The sequence below is a fragment of the Elephantulus edwardii genome, unplaced genomic scaffold (assembly GCF_000299155.1).
Source record: "Elephantulus edwardii isolate Elephantulus edwardi_28Jun2011 unplaced genomic scaffold, EleEdw1.0 scaffold00007, whole genome shotgun sequence".
Classification (NCBI taxonomy): domain Eukaryota; kingdom Metazoa; phylum Chordata; class Mammalia; order Macroscelidea; family Macroscelididae; genus Elephantulus; species Elephantulus edwardii.
In genome coordinates, this window is record NW_006399757.1 from 1,220,953 (window position 1) to 1,243,667 (window position 22,715).

Genomic DNA, 22,715 nt, shown 5'->3' on the forward strand with positions numbered 1-22,715 from the left:
GGGCTGTTGTGCATAGGGTCGCTATGAGTCAGAAACGACTCGACGGCCCATAACAACAACAACAACATTTAGTAGGACTAACGTCTTCTCTTGTGTGATTTGTCTATAGGATGGAGAGGCCCAAGTATATCTGGTTAATCAATATAGTTATCGCTACACTCTAATATTTCTGAACCACTGGTTCTTAAAGTTTAAAATGTTTCACTCATAGAATTTCTGGCTCTGTGGAAACAAAGTAATCTGGAGTAATATCCAAGAATATGGTAAAATCTAATCCTAATATATTATTGTTGTGTACTAAGTTGGAAATGACCCACAGGTGACCCTCTGGTGGGTTTTCTGAGGCACTTAATCATGTGGGAGGAGATTGCTATTCTGTTCCTGGGGAGCAGTTGGTGGATCTGAACCGTGTGCTTTCAAGATTGGAGCACAGCTTCTCACCACTGGGTCATGTGAGCTCCCAGTATAAGTTAAGAAATTTTGAAGATTCTTCATATAGTGGCTTAAACCAGAATATAAAATTAGCTCAATAATTTAAAATGTTTTATCATAGTCTCTTAGTCTAGAATAAACTACCAGAGTGAAAGTATTTAATAAAAACAGATTTAGATAATTGATTTTAATTTATATTTCTGTATAATTTGTTCTCCTTTCCTTTCTTCATTATACCCTGCTAACCTTTTCTAGAACATAGAGATACATTTATATATTTATAAGTCAATTCATCTGCCTCGTATGGGGAAAAAGACAGTAACTTCTAACAGGACCTGTAGCATAAGTGTTTATATGTACAGTAGTAAAACAATGAGATTATTCTTTTATGGGATGATGAGTAATAGGATAGAAATTACAGAATCAGATCTGAAGAGCAGAATGGAGTTCTTAAATTAGTTGGAAAGACAGGAAGTTGAGTTTTTGTTGTGTGCTGTTGAGTTGACTATGACTCATAGATATCCTATGAGCAGTGGCTCTGAACCCTGCCCTATCCTGGGCTAACCTCACCATCTCTGATACACCTGACCCTATTTCCAGAGTCACTGTGTCTATCCACTTTATCTAGGGTCTTACTTCCTCTTTTGCAGTGACCCTGTACCCTTCCAAACATGACGTCCTTGTCTAAGGAGTAGTCCTTTTTGGCAACATGCCCAAAGAATGTGAGACACAGCTTCAAAATCCTTGCCTCCAAGGAGCAACCTGCATTCACCCTCTCCAGGAGAGATTTGTTTGTTCTCTTTGCAGTCCATAGTATGTTCAGTATTCTTCTCCAGCACCACACCTGAAAGTCATCAGTTTTTCCGCCATCTTTATTTATTTGCCAAGCTTTCAGGTACTTAGCATGCAGTTGAGTACACCATGACCTGGACCAGGCACACTTTAGTCTCTAGACAGATATCAGTGCTCTTCAGGATTCTGGAGCAATGCTAAACAGAAAATTTTCCCAGTATAACTCGTCTTTGAATTCTTGACTGCTGGTGCTAAGAGTTCTGATTGTGGATCCAAATAAGGTGAAATAATTAACAAACTCAGTTTGTTAATCTATCATGATACTGCCTTTTGGGCTGGTGGTAAAAATCTTTGTTTTCTTGATGTTGAGACACAAGCCATATTGAAGGCTGCAGTCTTTGACCTTCTGTAGCAAACCATGTTAATACTATAGTGAAATTTCCCCCCACTTGGCAGTGAAGTTTAACTTGTGCCCCTGAATAAAAGAAATATAATCTGCATACACCATGGATAAAAACAAGGAATGTAATGTAATTTTTTACTCTTTCATGGGTCAGTTATTTCCACATTGACTTTTTGTTGACACATGTGTTTTCATTAACATTAAACTTTATGAATCAAGGGATAGATCTGAAATTTTGTTATGTAAATTTTGATATATTTCCACACTGAGTTTTGTGTTATTACATGTGTTTTCATTAATATTAAGCTTTATGAATCAAGGAATATTTCTGAAATTTTTTATTAAACACACATTTTGATACATATTATGTGGAACACATATGTTCCTATGGCCTCTAAGGATAAAATTATATGGGATACATATATCTCCTTGAAGTCTGGGGTAAATTATGTAGGATGCATGTGGCCTTTTGGACATGGGGTTAGGGTTGGTGGTACTGATAGCTTTTTGGACTCTACAGTACCTTCTAGATTCTTTCGCAGGTACATGTGGTTTAAGGAGACTGAAGATGCAATATTTGTGCAAATATGGAATCATTTTCAGAAAAGCAACTTTAAAATAACATGCAGGAACCTAGAAAAAGACTTAAAGTCTTATCTCTTAGTTTAAAAAAAAACAAATGTGTTGCAACATCACACCTCCAGGATCTATCACTTCATGGCAATACCATGTAAAATCAGTAATTTACAGCACCGAGTTATTTTTTTCTGTCTGAGTTACATAGGTCCCCTCCAGAGAGATGGTTATATGCACTGTCAGTGTGAAAGTCATGGCCCAATAAAACCTAAAGAAGAAAATGAAAGTGTAGGTGGATGTTGTATGTTTCATGGACCAGAAAATGGTTAAAGAAAATCATCACTATCTATTTGTGGTATGGGTGAGTGCCCTCGAGTTGACTACCACATAACCACCCTATGAGCACAAATCTGAGCCTTACTCTATCCTGTGCCATCTTGACAATCTCTGCCAGGCTCAAGCCCATTGTTGCAGTCACTGTGTCATTGAGAATCTTCTCTTTTACTGACCAGTTTTCCTGTAGCATGATATTTTCCCTGGCCCTTCCTGACAGTATGCCCAAGGTATGTAAGACAAGGTTTCACCATTCTTGCCTCTAAGAAGCACTGTAAGGTTGCACTTCTTCCAGCAGAGATTTGTTTGTCCTTTTGGAAGTCCGTGGGATATCCAGTACTCTTCACTAACACCAGAATTCAAAGGCATAAATTCTTCTTTATTTATTATCCAACTTTCATATGCATAGAAAGTGAACGGCTTGGGTCAGAATTGCCTTAGTCTTTAAACCGACAATTTTGCCCTTAAACACTTCAAAGATGTCCTTGACAGCACATTTGTCCTTGCAACATGCCTTTTAATGTCTTGATTATTTCTACTACGGAGATTGGCTTTTAATCCAAGTAAAATGTAATTATTACAACTTCAGTCTTTTCTCCATCCCTCATCATGTTGCCTCTCAGTCCAGTAGTTAGAATATTTGTTTTCTTGGTGTTGCAATGTTATCCCTATAGAAAGCTATAGTCTTTTATTTTCTTCAACAAGTGCTTTACATATGCTTCTCTTTCTGCAAGCAGTGTAATCTGTGTAATATAGATTATTGACAAATTTTCTTCCAATCCTGATGCTCTTCTTGATAGTCTAGCTTCTTGAATTATTTTTTAGCATACAGATTGGATAGCTATGGAGAAAGGATAGAACCCTGACATATACTTTTCTGATTTTAAACTTTGCACTATTCCTTTGTTCTGTTCCAATTACTGTTTATTGATCTATGTACAAGTTTTGCATGAGTCCTGTGAAATATTCTGGGTTTGCCATTTTTATTAATGTCATGCATAACTTATCCACACAGTCAAATGCCTTTATATAATCAATAAAAGACAAACATCTGTCTGGTATTTTCTTTTTTCTTCCAGGATTAATTTGATAGCAGCAATATCTTTCATTCTATGGCCTCTTTTGAATTCAGCCTCAACTTCTGGCAGTTCCTTATAAATGTACTGCTCTAAGTAATTTTTAAGTCGTCTTTGACAAGATTTTACTTACATGTGATATTAATTGTATTGTTTAATAATTTCCACATTCTTTTTATTAGATTTTTATAGTAATAAATATATATCTTTCTAGTTGGTAGGTCAGATCACTGTCTTCCAAATTTCTTGATGCAGACTAATGAACACGTCTGGGGGCTGCATCTGTGTTGAAGAGTCGAAATGAATATTCCATAAACTCCTGCAGCTTTGTTTTTAGCCAATGCCTTCAATGTAGCTTAAACGTCTTTGAGTATTATTAGTTGTTTTGATCACATGCTACTTTCTGAAATGGTTCTTTATCAACCAATTCTTTTTAGTACAGTGACTTTGTCGTATTCCTTCCATCATCTTCTTTCCTTTTTTTTTGTAGGATCAGATTTTATTTATTTATTTTTTAACATTTTTTATTGGCTTGCTTGTAAATTTCATGTACATTGTGTTTCACCCTATTCTTCAGTCACTGTATGTTTCATGCAATCATTCTCATGCTTTATGTTTTGTAAAATTAATTACCATTGGACTTAGCCCATCATTTCTTTTGCTCACGCTGTCTTTTCACCTGGATCCTTCCCATTTCCACTACCTCCTCTACCCACCAAACTGTGCCACTCTATGGTTTCACGTCCACCCATCTTCTTTTGATGCTTTCTACATCATGATTTCCTGTGTATGTCTATGAAGGTTTCCTGTTCCTGAAAAAACTTGATTTTCCCCATAGAATTTTTCACTATTGCTGCTAGAGGCTTGAGTTTGTTCTTCATTTATTTCATCTGGATAAATACCTGGTGTATTTTTCCCTTTTTCCCCCTCTCACTCCAGCTCTTTGCATATTTTGTTGTAACATTTTGCTTTGCCGTTTTGAGTTTTCCTTTTAAATCTTCTGTTCAACTTGATGTAATCATTTCTACCCTCTTCTTGGCCTCTCTACTTGCAAAAAAAAGTAAGTTTCAGGGTCTTTTCTGATATCTGCTTTGGTCTTTTCTTTCTTCGCTGCCTTTTTAAATGACCTTTTGCTTTCTTCATGGATGTTGTACTTGATGTCATCATATGACTCATCTAGTCTTCAGCCATTTGTATTTAATAAATCAAATCTGTTCTTGAGATTTTTCAAATTCAGGCGGAGTATACTTAAAGTCATATTTTGACTGTTGTGTATTTGTTTTAACTGTCTTCAGCTTCAATTTGAACTTTCATACATGTAATTGATGGTCTGCTTCACAGTCAGCCCCTGGACTTGTTTTTACTGCTAATATCGAATGTCTCCACTGTCTCTTTCCACAAATGTTGTCAGTTTGATTTTTCTGTATGCCATCAGGTGAAATCTATGTATATAATGAGCATTTATGTATTTTTAAGAAGTTTTTTACCGTGAATAAATCATTGACCAAAATTCTGTCATGTGATCTCAAGACTCATTTCTCTCACCAAGGCCTTATTTTTAAAGCTACCAGTCCTCCTCTTTTGTTTCCAGCTTTTACAGTCAGGTCACCAATTTTCATTAATGTATCTCAATGTATATTTTATCAGTTTTTAACTGTATAATTTGGTAGAAATCTTCAATTTCAACATCTTGGACTTTAGTTATCAGTGTCAATATTTGGATAAGAGTTGTATTGATATGTGTTCTCTGTATGCCTATGGATGTTGTCCTGTTTCTGATAGACCTTGAAATATTCTTTTTAACAATGACTTCAACCTCAGTCATTTTCAATTTCTTATTGCCAGCACAGCATATTATGTTGTTGTATACCATAGAATTAGAACTGACTCATAGCTGGCTCCAAAGCAGGTTTTTAGAGGCAGTTAATCACACGGGAGGAGATTTCCCATATTTCTCCCACAGAGCAGTTGGTGGCCTCAAACTTTGTGCCTTTGGAATTTCAGTGCAGCTTCTTGCCACTAGGCCACCAAAGCTCCCGCTAGTAGCGCATATGAATATCTAATTCAAAATGAATATCAGTTTATCAGTTTATTTCAGCTAATTCCTAGGATGTTGACTTCTATGAGCTCCATTTCCTTTTTGACAACTTCCAATTTTCATAGATTCATACTTTGTCCATTCTTCATTTTAATTAATAATAGGTATTTGCAGCTGTTTCTCTTAATTTTTAATCTTGCCACATTACAAGTGAAGTGCCATAATTGGGTGAAAGCTTTACTCCGTCTAAGTCAGGTAGATTCTACATGGAGGAACTAGCTTTTCTCAGTCACATTTTGAGAATTCCAACCCAAGGGGCTTATCTTCACATACTATATCAGACCTATTCATAGGGCTTTTATGAAGCCTGTTATTTCAGAAATGGATGGACATACCTGCTTCTTAGTCCAGCTTAGTCTGGAAGCTCCATTGAATCCTATCTATAGTGGCTGTCTCTACTGATGCTTGAAATACTTGTGGTATAGCTGCCAGCAACGAGCAAGACAGACTAAATATTTAGATACAGTTGTACAAGAGTTTTGTAACCTATAAATATTTTAGGAAATGAATATGGTCTATGTTATAGTCCTTTAAGGTGTACTGATATGTTGTTGTTAAGTGTCATCAATGCATAGATGACTCATAGCGACCCTATGAACAAAAGACCTGAACACTTGTATGATTTTCACCATTTCTCCAAGTTAATAGGGTTTCCGGGGGCAAGCTATTTTAGAAGTGGATGCCATTCCTGCTTCCAAGCTTGTTTTAATTGGGAAGCTCCACCAAACATTGTCCACAATGGGTACCCATTATCACATTTGACACATCAGTGTCATAGTGTTTAACATCACAGGAACCATGAGTTACCTCTGTATAGCAAATGGACAGACCAGTACTTTGGCACTTGGAAGAATATTTGACCAAAAACAGTTAAAACCAAGCCTAAGAGCCACAGATTAATTGGTTGCACTATAGTGGAATTTTTGTGAGGGTGACACAAGAAAGAGCAATGTTACAATCTGTTAATCATGAGACTGTTATGAGTCATGGCCAAGAAGATGGCACCTAACTACAATAACATGTTAAACTGCCTAAATCGATGGATTATGATCAACTGAAACATGTAGAATGTAGGGTTGCTCCAGAGGAGATCTGGTGGTGAGAATTCAACTTACACACACACGCACACTACCACAAAATCTCCAAAAGTCCAAACTCACTACCATTGAATTGGTTCCAACTCATAGCAACCTTCCCTGACCTTCCAAAGCTAGGACACTTATCAGGAGGATACTACACTTCTTTCTCCCGTGAAATGGCTTTGTAGATTAGAACTGGAGGATATGGGGCTCTTTATTAGCAGTGCAACATGCTAGAGGGCCCCCAAGGGGAAGGTCTATGATTTGGAAATGCACCAACTACTGGACAGGCTTTATGGAGGAGTTTGAGAACTAGGAGCAAGTGTGTTACATTCTCTCTGCTGAAAAACACATTATAATAATGTAAGTAAACCAGACCACTTCTTGAGAATTCTTGATCTGTGTGTCTGTGCCATCATAGGTTTTAGTAAGTATGTCTCAATGAGTAGCTAAGGCATTGAGCAGGGAGAAGCAGAAGAAAATGTGACCACAGAAATTTTAAGTATATGTTGTTGAGTTGGAATCTACTGATAGCTGAGCCTCCAGCAGGTTTTCAGGGATAATAACTTTCATGCAAAGAGTCTGCCCTTGTTTCTCCCATGGAGCAGCTGCTGGATTCAAACTGTGAGCCTTTCGGTTGGCAATGCAACTTCTTACCACTCAGTCATCAGAGCTCCCTTTCAAGTACTAGGTCTGGTATTGAGTCCTAGCTATCACTTACCTCCTTTGTGATTTTGAGAAAATTCCCTAACCTCAATGAGCCTCATTTTTCTTATCTGAAAATTTTAAAATGCTAATGCATGTATAGATAGATATAGTCTGTATATTATACAAGTACTGACAGAATAGTAGGTTAAATGTTGGACTGATAATCAAAAAAGGTGAACAGTTTGAACCTACCAGTGACTCTACAGAAGAAAGATGAGTAAGTCGTCTCCCACTTACATTTATACCATAAGAACCGGTTGGACGGTTACTATGAGTCTGAAGCAACTTGAAGGCAGTAGGCTTGTTTCTTATTTAATATATATATAAACTTTACTACATCTAAGTCAGTTAAGTAGATTATATGTATAAATAAAATCCTTTGAGCAGGTACTATTATTATTATCTGCATTTTACAGATGAGGAAATTGAGGCACTGAGAGGTTAGAGGACTTGTTCAAGGTCATACACACAGCTATTAAATGGTAGGAATGGTTCCAGTTCAGGCTATGAATATGTAATTAAACCACCAGACTATGTTGGCTCTGTGATTCCATAATTCCTGGATGACTTAGGATATACTTTGGATTACTGTGGTCTCTGAGAACTTACCATTAGCAACCTTTGGTAGGGAAGGCTTAATTTAGTGAAAAGAGCATTAGACCAGGAATACAAGAGACAATGTTATAGCCTTCCTTCTAACATTTGCCAATTGCACATGATTTGAGCATGTTCCTTAAACTGAATCTCACTTTCTACATGTACAAAATGAATGTGGCAATATCTGCTCACACCCCTCACATAGTTGTTGTGGAGACAGATGACATGATGAATGTGAAAGACATCTGCAAGCACTCAGAATGCTACATCAGTATTCAGAAGTAGTCTCGTAGGTAGGAGAGGGGTAAATCAGGGATGCCCTAAAATTGCTTCTGAAAAAATAGTACAACTCTGACTTCAGAGAATTTTCTTTATGCTCATATGTTTCTCATAAATGTCATGTGCACAGCATTTGGGTTTCCAGAGTTTACACTAATCACTTATGTTTATATATACCCGTCTTACTCTGGATCTTCACTCCAGTCTTACCTATTTGATCCTATGATCACATTTAGTTTTATAAGGTCACAGCTATTTTTAAAATTTCAGGGTAGAACTTTACCACTGGCAACCCAATACTCATCTGTACCATAAAACAAATTCACAAGCTGGTGTTTGTTAGTTCTTTTATGCCAGAAATAAAAAATGTTATATTCCTCCTTGGAATTGGATGCTGCCACTGCTCCCATGGATAACACCGATGACTCCAGGGAATACTCTCTCTTCTCTTCCTGTATGATAGCATTCTCCACCCTCGATTCATTAAAGAGACTTGAGTTCTGTATTGGAAATGAAAGTTTCTCTCATAAATTTTAATTACACAAAATCAGAAATGTTTAGAGTGGCAGCATCTCATTCATCTTAACTGGACCAGGACTTCATTTGGCAGAAAGAAGAGAAAGGGACCCATTTGGCATTGTCTGGCAAATTAGGGGCTGAGCAGGCCAAGAATCTGTGTCATGTCTTCTAGCTCAAGTCCATTTCTACTGTGTGACCCTGACTGTTGTATTGAGAAGTTAAACATGCGTGGGTTTGTTTCTTTGCTTTGCATTATTGTTTTTCTTCAAGGAGCACTTTCCCTCCTTAAGTGTCTATCTTTTGTTGCTTATAGACGAAGACTGCATAAATTGGGCGTGTCGAAGGTAACTCAGGTGGATTTCTTGCCTAGAGAAGTAGTGTCCTACTCCAAGGAGACCCAGACTCCATTGGCTACTCATCAGTCTGAAGGTAAGCTGTTTGTTGTTGGCTTTCTATATGTCTTGGAAGAGATGTAGTAAGGACTCCTTAGAGTGACAGATGGTAAGACTTTGGGCATGTTATCAAGAGGGACTAGTCCCTGGAGAAGGTCGTTGCATTTGGAAAAATAAAGGGTCGGCAAAAGATAGGAAGACTCTTGATGAGATGGATTGACATGATGACATAATGATGGACGGGAACACCATATAGATTACAAGGATGATGCTGGATTGGGTAGAGTTCCATGCTTTTGTATATAAGGTTGCCATGTATTGCCAGTGGTGTGCTGTAGTCAGAATTCATTCTGCTAGGATTAGTACCAGACCAGTTAGAAGCTATGAGGAGTCAACAGTGTCCCAAATGTTTGACTTGTTAGATAGCCCCATAATAGCAACAGTTCATCTTTGATTTCATTTTCATTCCTCTATGTCCCTTAGTGATTCACTGGAAGGCCTCCCGGAGACTCAGACCCCTCAGGGGAATGAGTCACATGATTATAGGTGTGCAGGTCAATTTTGCAGAGACTGGTGAGCATTGTACCCTGATAGCTGCAGTGTAGCTGAAAAGTGAGCATCTCAAAATGAGAGAGCTAGCACTGAGGCCCCAGCCCACCTTAATCCTCTCTCGTTAATACAGTAACACTTCAGCACAAGATAAACAGTGAATCATTGCCTAGGAAAGACTTTTTTTTTTTTAATTAGGAAAGACATTTTGAATGATAAAGCTTTGATGCCACACACATGGTAACAATATCCTTCTTGATCACAGTACACGCTGAATGCCAAAGCCTCTGTGGTTCTGATTTTGAAAGTGTACAGGAGGTGCTCAGAAGGATTCCTACAAGGACAGACTTTAAAATGATAATTAGAGTGATCGTCTTGATCAGAATTGGGTAAAGAAAGTGACCATCCTAAGAGAAAAATGTAATAGAAACTTCTTTGAATGTAATCAATAAGAAGAGTATATACATTAAGAGTCAGCATTTACAAGGGTCGAAACAGTACAGCCCAGCCCCTTGTAAATAGGGTTGCTATAGAACCCAGCTCTCAATATGCCCACTCATTTTTATCTATGGTGGTTTTCTCACTATAATAGTTGAGTTGAGTAGTTGTGAAACTTCATGGTTCATAAAGCCTAAAATATTTCTAAACTATTCCTTGATGGGAAAAAATAATGATAACCCCTGATTTATAGTTAGGCCAATTCAAATGACATCAAGTATGTGTTTCTTACCATAATTTAAAAATATTTCCTGGCAAGTTTCATGTGGGTGAATGGAAACTGAACTCTATGTCTCTTTCGTACATACTGGAAAATATCAAGTGGAAAGTTCACCCACAAATCTCAATGAATTATAAAGCTATGGCAGTAAGAAACTGAAACTGATAACTCTAAATTCTTTGTAGAAATAAATTATGCAAAAGTAAAAGGGAGAAATAGGTATATTCAAGTACTGTAAGTAAAGATTGCATTGCTAGAAAATAGCATTGCTGTTACAGCTGGGTAAAATGGTAGCTTTATTTTCTTGTTTGTTATTATGCTTAACCGCTAACCAGAAAGTGGGCAGTTCACACACGTCAGCTGTGCGATGCAACCATTGCATCCAGTTCTACAGGTTCACCATTAACCAGAAATAACTCGATAGTAATGAATGAAGGTTTTGGTTTGTTTGTTTTATTTTTTTATTTCATTTTTGTCTCTGTGTGTGTTTGTGAGTGTGTGTAGCAGTAATAAAGATACTAGGATTCTGGATTCATTGGTTTTGTGTAGTAAATAGTAAACAGAGTCCTTGCAAATGAAAATTATTAGCATTCTCCATCTAGTTTGTTACAAATATGAAATCAATGACTTTTGATACATGCAAGCTGCATTGTTGTTGATTGCCTTTGAGTCGAGCACAACTCATAGCAACCCTGTGAACAAAAGGCCTGAAACCCCTCTACAACTATCAACATTTATCAAAGTTCATAGAGTTTCCAGAGGCATGTTATTTAGGAAGTAAGTGGATGCCTCTTTAGATTGACGTTTCTGTTCCAAGGAAGATTTCACTTTGTCATACGAAAAAGAAAGAGAGAGAGAAAGGGAAGGATGGAGGAAAGGAAGGAAAAGAAGGATGGATGGAAGGAAGAAAGGAAGGAAGGAAGGAAAGAAGGAAGGAGAAGAGGGGAGAGAGAGAAAGAAAAGGGGGTGAGAGAGGGAAAGCAAGTAAAGCAGGAATCTGTAAAGAAGAATGCAGCTAATACTGCTATGGGGGTGATTCTGGGCAGCAGGGCTTCCTTCAAAGTTTCAAACCCAGCAGTGAAATAGATTTTAGAAAGCAAACAAGTAGCACCCTCTGGTGGTAATATTTTAAACAAATCACTGCAACAAACTTTCATATCATAGATTAAATGAAGCAGAAATTTAGTGAGTAGAGAGTCTTTTGAGAGTTTACCTGGCCTGTCTTGGAACTGTTGGCAAGATAAAAAGCCACCTCACTACTCAACTAAAATATTTGTTTTAGTCAATTTACTGTCAGAGGTATTTTGAGAATTATAGCCTGAGGTATGTTTATTTAGCCCCAAATTTGACCCATAACATAAAGTTATACAACTGAAATAGGAGAAGGAGCGAAGTATTTTTATTTAAATGTGTATACTTCAGATATTGGACATTGTACAGAAATATTTACAAGGAAAGATAAATTAGGGATGAAAAGGCATCAACTCTAACCTTTTAAACTGGAGCACATCAAAAGGAAAAGCCTGTACATTCCTTTTTATTGCTGCAGAGCTTGGGAGCCCTCATTATGTTGTGATCCAAACAGCCGGAAAGGGGGAATTTATTTCTGAATTATTGGCAGAAGGTCTTTGTTTTGTTAACAAGACCCATGAAGCTTTTTTTTTTTTTTTTTTTTTTTTGCGGTGGTAAGCTTTGAGATCTTTCAAATTCCACAATGCAAATTTGAACTCAAAGCCAACTACCTTAGTTCTTGATATTAAAGCAATTCCTGATACGTTTGGACAGGAACAACTTAAATTTGTGTTCACACATTGACTTCTCACCACAGCTAGTCCTTGACCTTTAGCTGTCCAGAGTCACCTATCCACCTGGCTGTGGAGCTGAGAGGCAACAGGACAGGGCAGCTGCCAGGGAGCTGGTGTCACATGGCTGACTGGGATTGGCTCCTGAGACGGAGCCTGAGCAATAGGGAGCTTTCCTGAAAACAATTTTTGCAAATTTTATTGCACAGTAGGGTTCTGAGTGTGTGTTTAAGGGAGTTGTGATGTGTAAGGTCCATCTTACCTTGTACTTGCACATATGAAGGAATATGGATTCTTTCTTAAGCCATTATTTGGCTATGGAAAATTAACAATATTCAGGTTCATGAGCTCTGATTGTTGATCGGTTCTACATCTAATGGAGTTCGAGTATATTCATTGTTGCTTATACATTCTCATTTTACTTTGTTAAGTGAAGTAGAAAGTGTGGGAAGTACTTTGGAAGCTTTCCCCCAGCTCATTGTGCATTGTAATAAATTTTTTTTACAGTGGATATTAGTTTATGGCCATAATAACCTGTTACGAGAAACACAGAAAAGGTACCTTTTTTATTATTATTAATTTTAATGAAAGTTTAGAGACTTTGGATTTCCATTCATTCATTGTTGCACTTTTCTCCCTGTCTACCCCCCCACCCCCCAGTTTGCTGGTCTCTTTGAAAAGTAAAAGATAAATTATTTCATTGTTATACAATCCCTCCCCCCAAGTCCACTCCACTATGCAGACTTCATTCTGGATTTCTGCTGTGACAATAATATTTAACCATATATTCCTTTTAAAAAGTTCTCTCCATAATCTATTTCAATGCAGTATACATGATTTATCCCATCTTCCTCAGTCTCCTCCCAATCCTGATGTCAGTCCCATGTTACAACAGTGGCACTATGCAGTATTTGTCCTGCAAAAGGTTCTTTTGCAAAAGGTTCTTTGAGACAATGTAAATTAATGAAGAAAGAAAAAGATAATTTGAAAAAAGATTATACTCAGTAATGCACAGAATTTAAATGAAGTGTTTGATTTTTACAAAACTTCTTTAAAGACTCTTATTATGACTAGTTTCACTTATAAATTGAAAAGGTATGGAGATAGAACACATCCCTAGCGTATATCCTTCCTGATTTTAAACCATGCAATGTTTCCTTGCTCTGTTTTGACTACTGCCTTCTGGTCTAAATATAAGTTTTGCATATGCACAATCAAGTGTCCTGGCATTCCCATTCTTCTCAGAAATAGGCACAGTTTGTTGCGACCCACACAGTCAAATGGCTTTGCATAGTCAATGAACCAAAGATAGACATTCTCTGCTTTCATCCATCAAACATTATCTATAATACCTCTAGTACCATAGCCTCTTCTAAACTCAGCCCGTGCATCTGGCAATTCTCAGTTGACATGCTATTCCAGTCGGATTTGGATAATTTTCAGCAGAATCTTGCTTGTATGTGATATCAACTATCTTGTTAGAGAATTTCCACACTCTGTTGGATCACCTTTCTTTGGAATGGGAACAAATATGGATCTCTTCCAGTCAGCTGGACTGATGGTTGTCCTCTGGATTTCTTGGAACAACTTGGTGAGCGCATCCAGGGTAGATTCTGTTTGTTGAAATATGTTAATTACTGTGCTATTAACTCCTGAGCAGCTTGAACTTCTTCCTTCATTAGGAGGCTGGGCTTGAGGAGGAATGTAGCATCAGAATTGGAGTAAGACTCTTGATTCCTTTTTTTAAAATTTGAGTCTGTTACTATAAATTGTCCTTTGAAATGCTAGCATTTCATCCTCATTTGTTTCTGTGAATTATTTTTCTAATTCCCTTTTATTATTCAGTAGTTTTTCAGTTAGTGCTGAAAACGTCTTCAGTTACCATGCGGCTGATTTTTTTTAATGGTGAGAAAAATTTGTGTTTATAATAAGCCAGCTGGACTCAATTTAGATGATCCCAGTTATGTTGGAAACATCCAAAGTATCATAGTCAGGAGCAAGTCAAACAGGCCTTCTTCACTCCATCAGGCCTAATCAAGGTGTTGACCCTGGCCACATCAATACCATACAGCTTCTTTATAGCTTATTTGATTTGGTGCTTATTGGCCTTGACACCCACAATGAAGACAAGTGTGTTATCTTCTGTCTTCTTCATGGCTAACTCAGCGGTATTGGAATTGTGATCAAACTTGTTTCTCCTGGGCGACACTCTTCCAGGGGTATTTGGGCTGCCAAATTGGGTCTTAGGCCACCAGAGAAGATATTCTTTTTCTTGTGACTGTGGATGCACTTCAGGTCTGCCTTCTTGGCCCTTAACACCTTTGCTTTGGCTTAGTTTTGCGAGGGACAGGGGCTTCCGTTTTCACTTTCAGCGCCATCTTCATGGAAAGGAAACAAGCAGTTGATTTTTATCACCTGGACTTCCAGCTATTGATTTCGAATTTTATAACATGATGAACCAAGAAGTTGTTTTAATTTTAATATTTTTAAATTTGTTGAGGCTTATTTTGTGGCCTAATATGTGGTCAACTCTGGTTAATATTCCATGTGTACTGGAAAAAGTATATATTATTCTTTTTATTGAGTGGTATGTTCTGTATATGTTTATGAGCTCAAGTTGTTTGTGTGATTAAGATCTTCTGCTTCTTTGTTTAATTTCTTTTTAGTTGTCTGTTCTTCATTTAAAAGATGGTATGTTGGAGTCTATTATTGTAGGGTTGTTTATGTTTGGTTTATATATTTTGGACCTCATGCACTTGCTGCAAAGGGTCAAGGACTGCAGCCTTCAGTATGGGCTGAGGCTCAATGTCAAGAAGACAAAGATTCTCACCACTGGACCAATTGGCAACGTCAGGATGGATGACGAAGAGATTGAGATTGTTCACAGCTTCAGTTTGCTCGGCTCCACAGTCAACACTCTTGGCACCAGCAGTCAGGAAATCAAAAAGCGTATCGCGATGGGAAAGTCTGCTGTTAGGGACCTCTCCAAAGTACTCAGGAGCAACAGTGTCTCTCTGGAGACTAAGGTGCGCCTGATACAGGCCATGGTATTTGCAATCGCTTGTTATGCATCAGAGAGTTGGACAATGACTAGGGAGGACAGAAGGAGAGTGGATGCTTTTGAGCTGTGGTGCTGGAGAAGGGTACTGAATGTACCCTGGACTGCCAGGAAAACAAACAGATTTATCTTGGAGAGGATTAAACCAAGCTACTCCTTGGAGGCAAGGATTCTGGGGCTTCGTCTGACATACATTGGACATATTGCCAGGAGGGACGGGTCCTTGGAGAGGGACATCATGCTTGGGAGGGTGGAGGGACAACGCAGGAGGGGAAGACCCTCTATGAGATGGATTGATTCGGTGACTGGGGTAATCGGGATGGGTGTGTCAGAAGTGGTGCGGTTGGCGCAGGATAGAGAAGGGATTAGGGCTGTTGTGCATAGGGTCGTTATGAGTCGGAAACGACTCGACGACACATAACAACAACAACATAGATATTTTGTCCTCTTGTTGAAGAAATCATTATATAATGCCTTCCTTGTCCCTTGTGCTGAATTTTGGACAGAGATCTCTCTTGTCAGAAATTACATTTTGCCACTTCTTATATTAAGTTGCCATTAATTTTATTTTTCCCCCTATACTTTTTAAATTTTTTTAAAAATTTGTACCTGGTGTCTAATGTCTCTTGAAGGTCACATAATGTTTGATCTTGCTTTTTATCCATTCTGCTATACTTTTTCCTCTTTGCAAGTACATTTAAATAATTTACATTCAGTGTAATTTTATTGCAAATATGCATTTTTTGCTGTTATTTTTGTGCCTTTTGTGGCCAAAATTGAGGATTTCTCAATAAGAATGAGCTGAGGGAGATAGATATATATCTGTTTCAGAGAAAGAGGATAGAGAAATAGAATATACCATATTTTTCAAAGTGCCTAAACAGAAATTTGGACAGCTGTTGCCTTTATTCCATAATTTATGCTCAGTGATATCAGAAGAGTCACCTTCAGGTATTAGAAACAAGTAGTGATTTTGGCTGCTGGAAGTAGCCTTGGGTGGGCTGGTGGTGATCCCTCTTCTAATAACTGTTACTACAAGTGTCAGCCTAGGTAAATTCATGTCCATCTGGTACCATTTTCTCTGATTTTGCTTTAATTTAACCCAGATCTTGAGTTCCAAGTATTGAACATTAGTTTAGTGAAGCACACAGAAATTTGAAGAGGTAGGAACATTTTTCTCTTGCCTCTCTTGCAGAGACAACACGCTAAGGAAATAAGACTTCCCCCACCCTCCCTATGTTGGTAATCTTTGGCTTGGCACATTTGGGTAAGAAAATGAAAGGTTTGCCTACATAGTTGAACTCTCTCGTCACACTATATCATCTGAAGCCTATTTGTACATTGGATCATTTTATTTGGTTTTGGTTAGGCATAAAAGTGTTCTGTGGTCTGCCCTTTTTTCAAGGCCTTCTGGCGTTTGGAAAATTGAGTGATTTCATCCCTGTCTGGGTTTCCTACTGAAATTTTGTATTTTTACTCAAATTACTTAATTAGTTATGTCAGCTGCCCAAAGTGTGCCTTTTTATTAATAGCACCTTTTATCAACTCACTGGAATTAGAAATTGCAACCATGGTCTGAGACTGGTAACATCTTGCAATAATTTATAAATATTACTTTAGAAAAAAACACACCACAGTTCCTCATTCGTGAACTTTTTGGATGTGTCTTTATATGAGAATTACATTTGTTTTGTTATTAGCTCTGACAAACTAGATTAGATCATGGCTATTGTTAAGTGGTTCTATCTGCCCTCAAATCTACTGAGAGACATAGCATTTTTAATGAATTTAATTAAAACTGCACGTGTGTTATATGAGTTGCCTCCAGCCAGTTTGCCATTCTTCTTGTCTGAATGGAGTTTTTGTTAATATGTAATGATGTTTTATAGGAGCAATGTTTGAAACTACTATGAAGTAGCCCTAAGGTTGTTTCTGAGGAGTGACATGGTGGTGAAACATTAAAAATTTTAAAAACTCTTTATACCTAAGTGAGTCATGTTTACACTAAGTAATATATGCATAACTGTGTTAAATATGTTTGTGGAAGTTGTGAGAAACATAGATTGAATTTCAACGCCAGTAATATATTGGCAGTCTAAGATTTACAAGAAACTTTTAAAACGGGCAGCAGTTTGGAAGAAACTGCTAGTATATACTTTGAAGTATCAACATAGACCAATGTAGAACTTCTCTTAAAATTTAGTTCACTCAGTCAGCTAGTGTTAATGGTTAATCCCCTGCCAAATCAATATTCTAGAGAAAGATGGTCTCAGCATTAATTGAAAACCAAGTCTTGGAAGATATCAATGATAAGACTTGATTATTTGAAATTTTTTTAAAAGCAAAGATATCAGTTGTGTATATATGTGTGTGAGATCTCTATATCTCTATCTCTATCTTATCTCTCTATCTCTCTCCTCTGTCATCTTTATCAATATTTATATCTATATGTAATTTGTTGTTGTTTATTGCCATCCAGCATGGCTTATGGTGACCCTATGAACAGAAGACCTGAAGCATTAGAAATAGATATATATATAGTTGTGTACTCTCAAGTTGGAACTGACCCATAGCTGACCTTCCAGCAGGTTTTACAGTACACACACAGGAGATTATCCGTCCTTCTCTGGCACTCTGACCTATCAATCAATATTAATATCAGGCTGGTCTTTATGGGGAGGAATATGGCATTAGATTTGGAGGAAGACACATCAATAACCTACATTATGCAGATGACACAACCTTGTTTGCTGAAACTGAGGAGGACCTGAAGTCCTTGCTGCAAAATGTCAAGGACTGCCGTCTTCAATATGGATTGAAGCTCAGCATCAAGAAGACAAAGATTCTCACCACTGGGCAAATTGGCAATACCGTAGTAAATAGAGAAGAGATTGAGGTTGTTGACAATTACAGCGTGCTCAGCTCCACAATCAACACTCTTAGCATCAGCAGTTCGGAAATCAAAAGACGAATTGCATTAGGTAAATCTGCTGTCAGAGACCTTTCCAAAATACTGAGAACCAATGCTGTCAGTCCAGAAACTAAGATATGCCTCATCTAGGCCAGTCTTCACTATTACTTGCTATGTGTCAGAGAGCTGATAATGACTAAGGATGACAGAAGAATTGATGCCTTTGAGCTTTGGTGCTGGAGAAGATTCTTCAACATACCATGAACTGCCAAGAAAACAAATTGGTCTGTTGTGGAGAAGATGAAATGGCAAGATATTACTAAGGAATCCATTATTTTTATGTTGTCTCTACTGAATATATGACAAAATATGTAACAATTTTGTTGAACCCAACAGAGCTGTTATAGGTAACCTTGTAAGATTACAGAGAATAAGTAGGTTGGTCTAAGTGAGAAAGCTTGAGGTAAATGTACAGCACAAGTGGAGAGAATTTCGTGGACAGAGAAACTTATAGGTAAGAAACATAAATTTGTATTGGAGGAGTCTGTTGGGCAAAAATGAGAACAATCATCTTTCTGTTGGAAGGGAGTAGAAATTTTTTACAAATTTTGAGACTCCCTGAGAAGAAATCAATGAAATATATAAAAAGTTTGAACAATGAGCAAAGGTTAAAGTGTTAAAAGAAGTGAAAAGAGATTGTGTGTTGCAAATGCAGCAATATGTTCTATTACTTCTATAAACCTCAGGTACTTCATCTGCAAACAAGCATGATAATAACTACTTCATAAAGGTCAACTGTGAAAGGTCATGTAAAATTCCTAGTGGTACAGTTGTCGTTGTTGTTCTTAGGTGCTCTCGAGTCAAGCATGACTCATAGTAACCCTATTAAAAAAAGACAAATTATACGTAAATAAACCACCAGCTGCTCCTTGGGAGAAAGTTGTGGAAATCCACTTTTGTAAATATTGTCAGCCCTGAAAACTTTGTGGAGCACTTTTACTGACGTTTATAGCATAATGCTATCACTTGTCTATCAGTTTGTCATACTGTTGTTGTTAGATGCCATTGAGTTAGCTACAACTCATATGACATTATGAACTGTCATGTGCCATCCTCATCATCTCGCATACACTTGGGCCTATTGTTACTGTCAGTGTGTCAGTCCATATTGTTGAAGGTCTTCCTCTCTTTCAGTGAAATATCTACCTTTCCAAGCATGTTTTTGAAGTTTCACCATCCTTGCCTCTAAGGAGCACTCTGGTTGCACTTTCTCCAAGACATATCTGTTTATTCTTTTGTCAGCCCGTGGAATATGCAGTACTCTTCTTCAACACCACAATTCAAATTCATTGTCCACCTTTCAGATGCATAGTAAGTAATATGTAAGACCATGGCTTGGATTAGATACACTGTAGTGTTTAAATTGACATCATGATGCACTTTGGAGAAGTCTTTGACAGCAAATTTTCCCAATACAACACATTTTTTAAATTTCTTGACCACTGGTACCAAGGGTGATCATTGTGAGCCCAAGTAAAATTAAATTGTTGACAGTCTATCATGATATTGCCTATTGGCCCAATGGTGAGGATTTTTTTTTATTGATATTGAAATGAATATTGAAGGTTATAGTCTTTGATCTTCTGCAGCAAGTGTTTGAAGTTCTTCTCAATTTCAGCAAGGAAGGTTGTATCATCTGCAAAGCAGATTGTTAATGAGACTTTGTTCAATCCTGATGTTATATTCTCCTTCATAAGTCTGGCTTCTCAAGTGATTTGTTGAGTATATAGATTGAATAGGTATGAAGAATGGTTACAGCCCTGATGCGCAACTTCCTTGACTGTCAATCATACAGTTGTTCTATTTGGACAACAGCTTCTTAGTTAGGTATAGGTTTTGCCGGAGCACAATTTAGTGTCCTGTGATGCCCATTTTTCTCAATGTTAGTCATAATTTGTTATGATCTACCCAGTCAAATGCCTTTTCATTGTCAATAAAATGTAAATTGTCATCCTTTGGTATTCTGTGTTTCAGCAAATTATTACTGAAACAATAGCAATAATATCTTTGATGCCAAACAACTAGCAGTGATCTCTATGATACCAAGACTTCTTCTAAGTTTAGCTTGAGTTTCTGGCAGTTCTTTGTTAATGTACTGTTCTGGTTTTTACTAATCTTCAGAAATATTTTACTTGCAGGTGATATTAATGATACTGCTTGATGTACCTTTTTTGGGGGAGTGGGAGAGAACCTCTCTTCTAGCCAGTTTGCCAGGCATTTGCTGTAAAATTTAAAAGATATTCCCATCCAACCAACTGGAAGAGATTTATACCTATGCTCATTTCAACAACAGCAAAAAGAAGTGAGCCAACAGAGTGCAGAATTTATCCTACAAGAGAATAATAATATCACAAACAAGTAAAATCTTGCTGAATATTACTAAAAAACAGCTGGGATATACAGTGACAGGAAGCAGCCAGAAATTCAATTTGGATTCAAAAGAGGCCATGAAACAAGAGACATCATTGCTGGTGTTGGAAGGATCTGGGCTGAAAGTACAGAATACCAGGTAAATGTTTCCTTGTGTTATATTAAATGTGCAAAAGCATTTGGTTGTGTGTATAGTAATGCATTATGGCTAACTTTGAGAAGCATGGTAATTCTAGGTACTTAATTGAAGTAGGTGAGTTTCAAAATCACCACCCTTCTTTTGCCTTCATATTACTTGCTCAGCAAAGTATGAATTATTATTTCATATTTCTTCAATAATCCTCATTCCTGTGATAGATAGATGGTGTCTTTCTTATTTTATAAGGAAACAAAGACTCAGGGAGTTTGCCATGCCAGTAACTGAACAAGCCAGGATTCACACCCAGAGCTTCCTGGAATTATAGCTTCTTCCCACAATGCCACCCTCCCAGAGACTGGATGACCTCTTTCCTTCAGTTGAAGCCAAATGTTCTTTTAGTATCTTCCAGGTTCTTTTATTTTGGTGCTAGTTAATAAGCTCCATTATCCTGCTTGTCTGCCTGTGCAAACCCTCTCCAAGGAAGCAATGTGAAAAGGAAAGTTGAAGAAATTTAAGATAATTAAGACACAATAGGCAAAAGAGACCCCAGTGCCACCAGAGAACATATGGAAAGGAATCCCAGTCATTACAAAGCACAAGTTGGAAGCCTGCCCTTTTTGAATGATGTGACTCTGTTTCCATAGTAACCAGACATGAGGAAAGTCTGTACCTCATTTCTGTTTCTTCAGTCTGTCCGTATCAAATGTATATGACAGGGAAACTTTCAACAAAGACTAATTCTCAGAGACAGCTCTGATCATGTCTTCCTCTTGCCTGAAAACTTTCTGTGACTTGAGATGAATACTGAATGAATGGATGCCTTGTAATCCTAGAAACCCCTCTCAGGTATGACACTAACCTCCTCAGCCATCCTCATCATCCACTCTCTTCAATTTAATTTTCATATCTAGTGCATATTAGAATCAGTCAAGGAACTTTAGAAATGTTCAGATACCTGGGTTTCCCTCATGGTGTCTTATTTTTCTCTTTATTATATGTTATTTATTTTCATACCATGATTTGTTTACATTGTTCTTCATTCATGTACATTGTGTTTTATGCAGTCTTCTGTTTACATTATATTTCATACAATCATTTATGTCCCCAGGATCTTAAAAATTCTCAGATTATTACAATGAGCAGTCAAGATTGAAAGTCAATGTTATAATCAAAGAAGACTCTGCAAACTACTTCATCCTCTTGACTCTGTTTTTTGCTAAGGCCTTGCCATCTTACAAAGATGTTTTTTCTCTTTTATGTCATGTCCTCTGGCCAAATAATTATGTGTTTGAAACTCTGCTGCTCTTTAAGACCCATCATTAATACCTAGAAGTTTTCTTTATTTCATCCCCACTTTCTCCTAACTTGCCCACAAGCCTAGGTAGAATGTCTTATCTAAACTCTTTATAATTCTACTAAATAGTATGTATATTCGATCACCATCTCCTATCACTCTTTCTTATGAGCAAGAGTTAGAGTTTATATATTATACAGTATATATTCAATTAAAAAATCAAGTGTGTGTGTCACACACACACACACACACACTTAAAATACTGCCAAAAAAGAAACATTTACTTCAAGAAAAATAGCATCATCCTCCATTCCTGATGTCTGAATGGACTCTAAACTTGGGTTTCAGATTTCTCCCACAGAGATTAATTTTAGTGTCTTCAGAACCCCTGATATTTCCTTTAAAATGATGGATGAGCCTTGGTAGGAGCCCTGGAGACAGAGTGGTTAAGTGCTCAACTGCTAACTGAATGCCTTTTCATTCAAATCTACTAACTGCTCCATGGGTGAAAGAAGTGGCAGACTGTTTTG

The 22,715-nt window shown here is 37.4% G+C and overlaps 1 protein-coding gene across 4 annotated transcripts in view; it reads left to right on the top strand.

Annotated features, from left to right (window-relative positions):
• The window catches only part of DYNC1I1 (dynein, cytoplasmic 1, intermediate chain 1), a 397,792-nt gene that overhangs the window by 96,403 nt on the left and 278,674 nt on the right, over positions 1 to 22,715 (top strand). For all 4 annotated transcript variants that reach the window (XM_006880224.1, XM_006880223.1, XM_006880225.1 and 1 more), the window contains one exon: positions 9,206 to 9,321. In XM_006880224.1, coding sequence (XP_006880286.1) covers positions 9,206 to 9,321 — 116 coding nt within the window. The remainder of the gene's footprint in view (positions 1 to 9,205; positions 9,322 to 22,715) is intronic.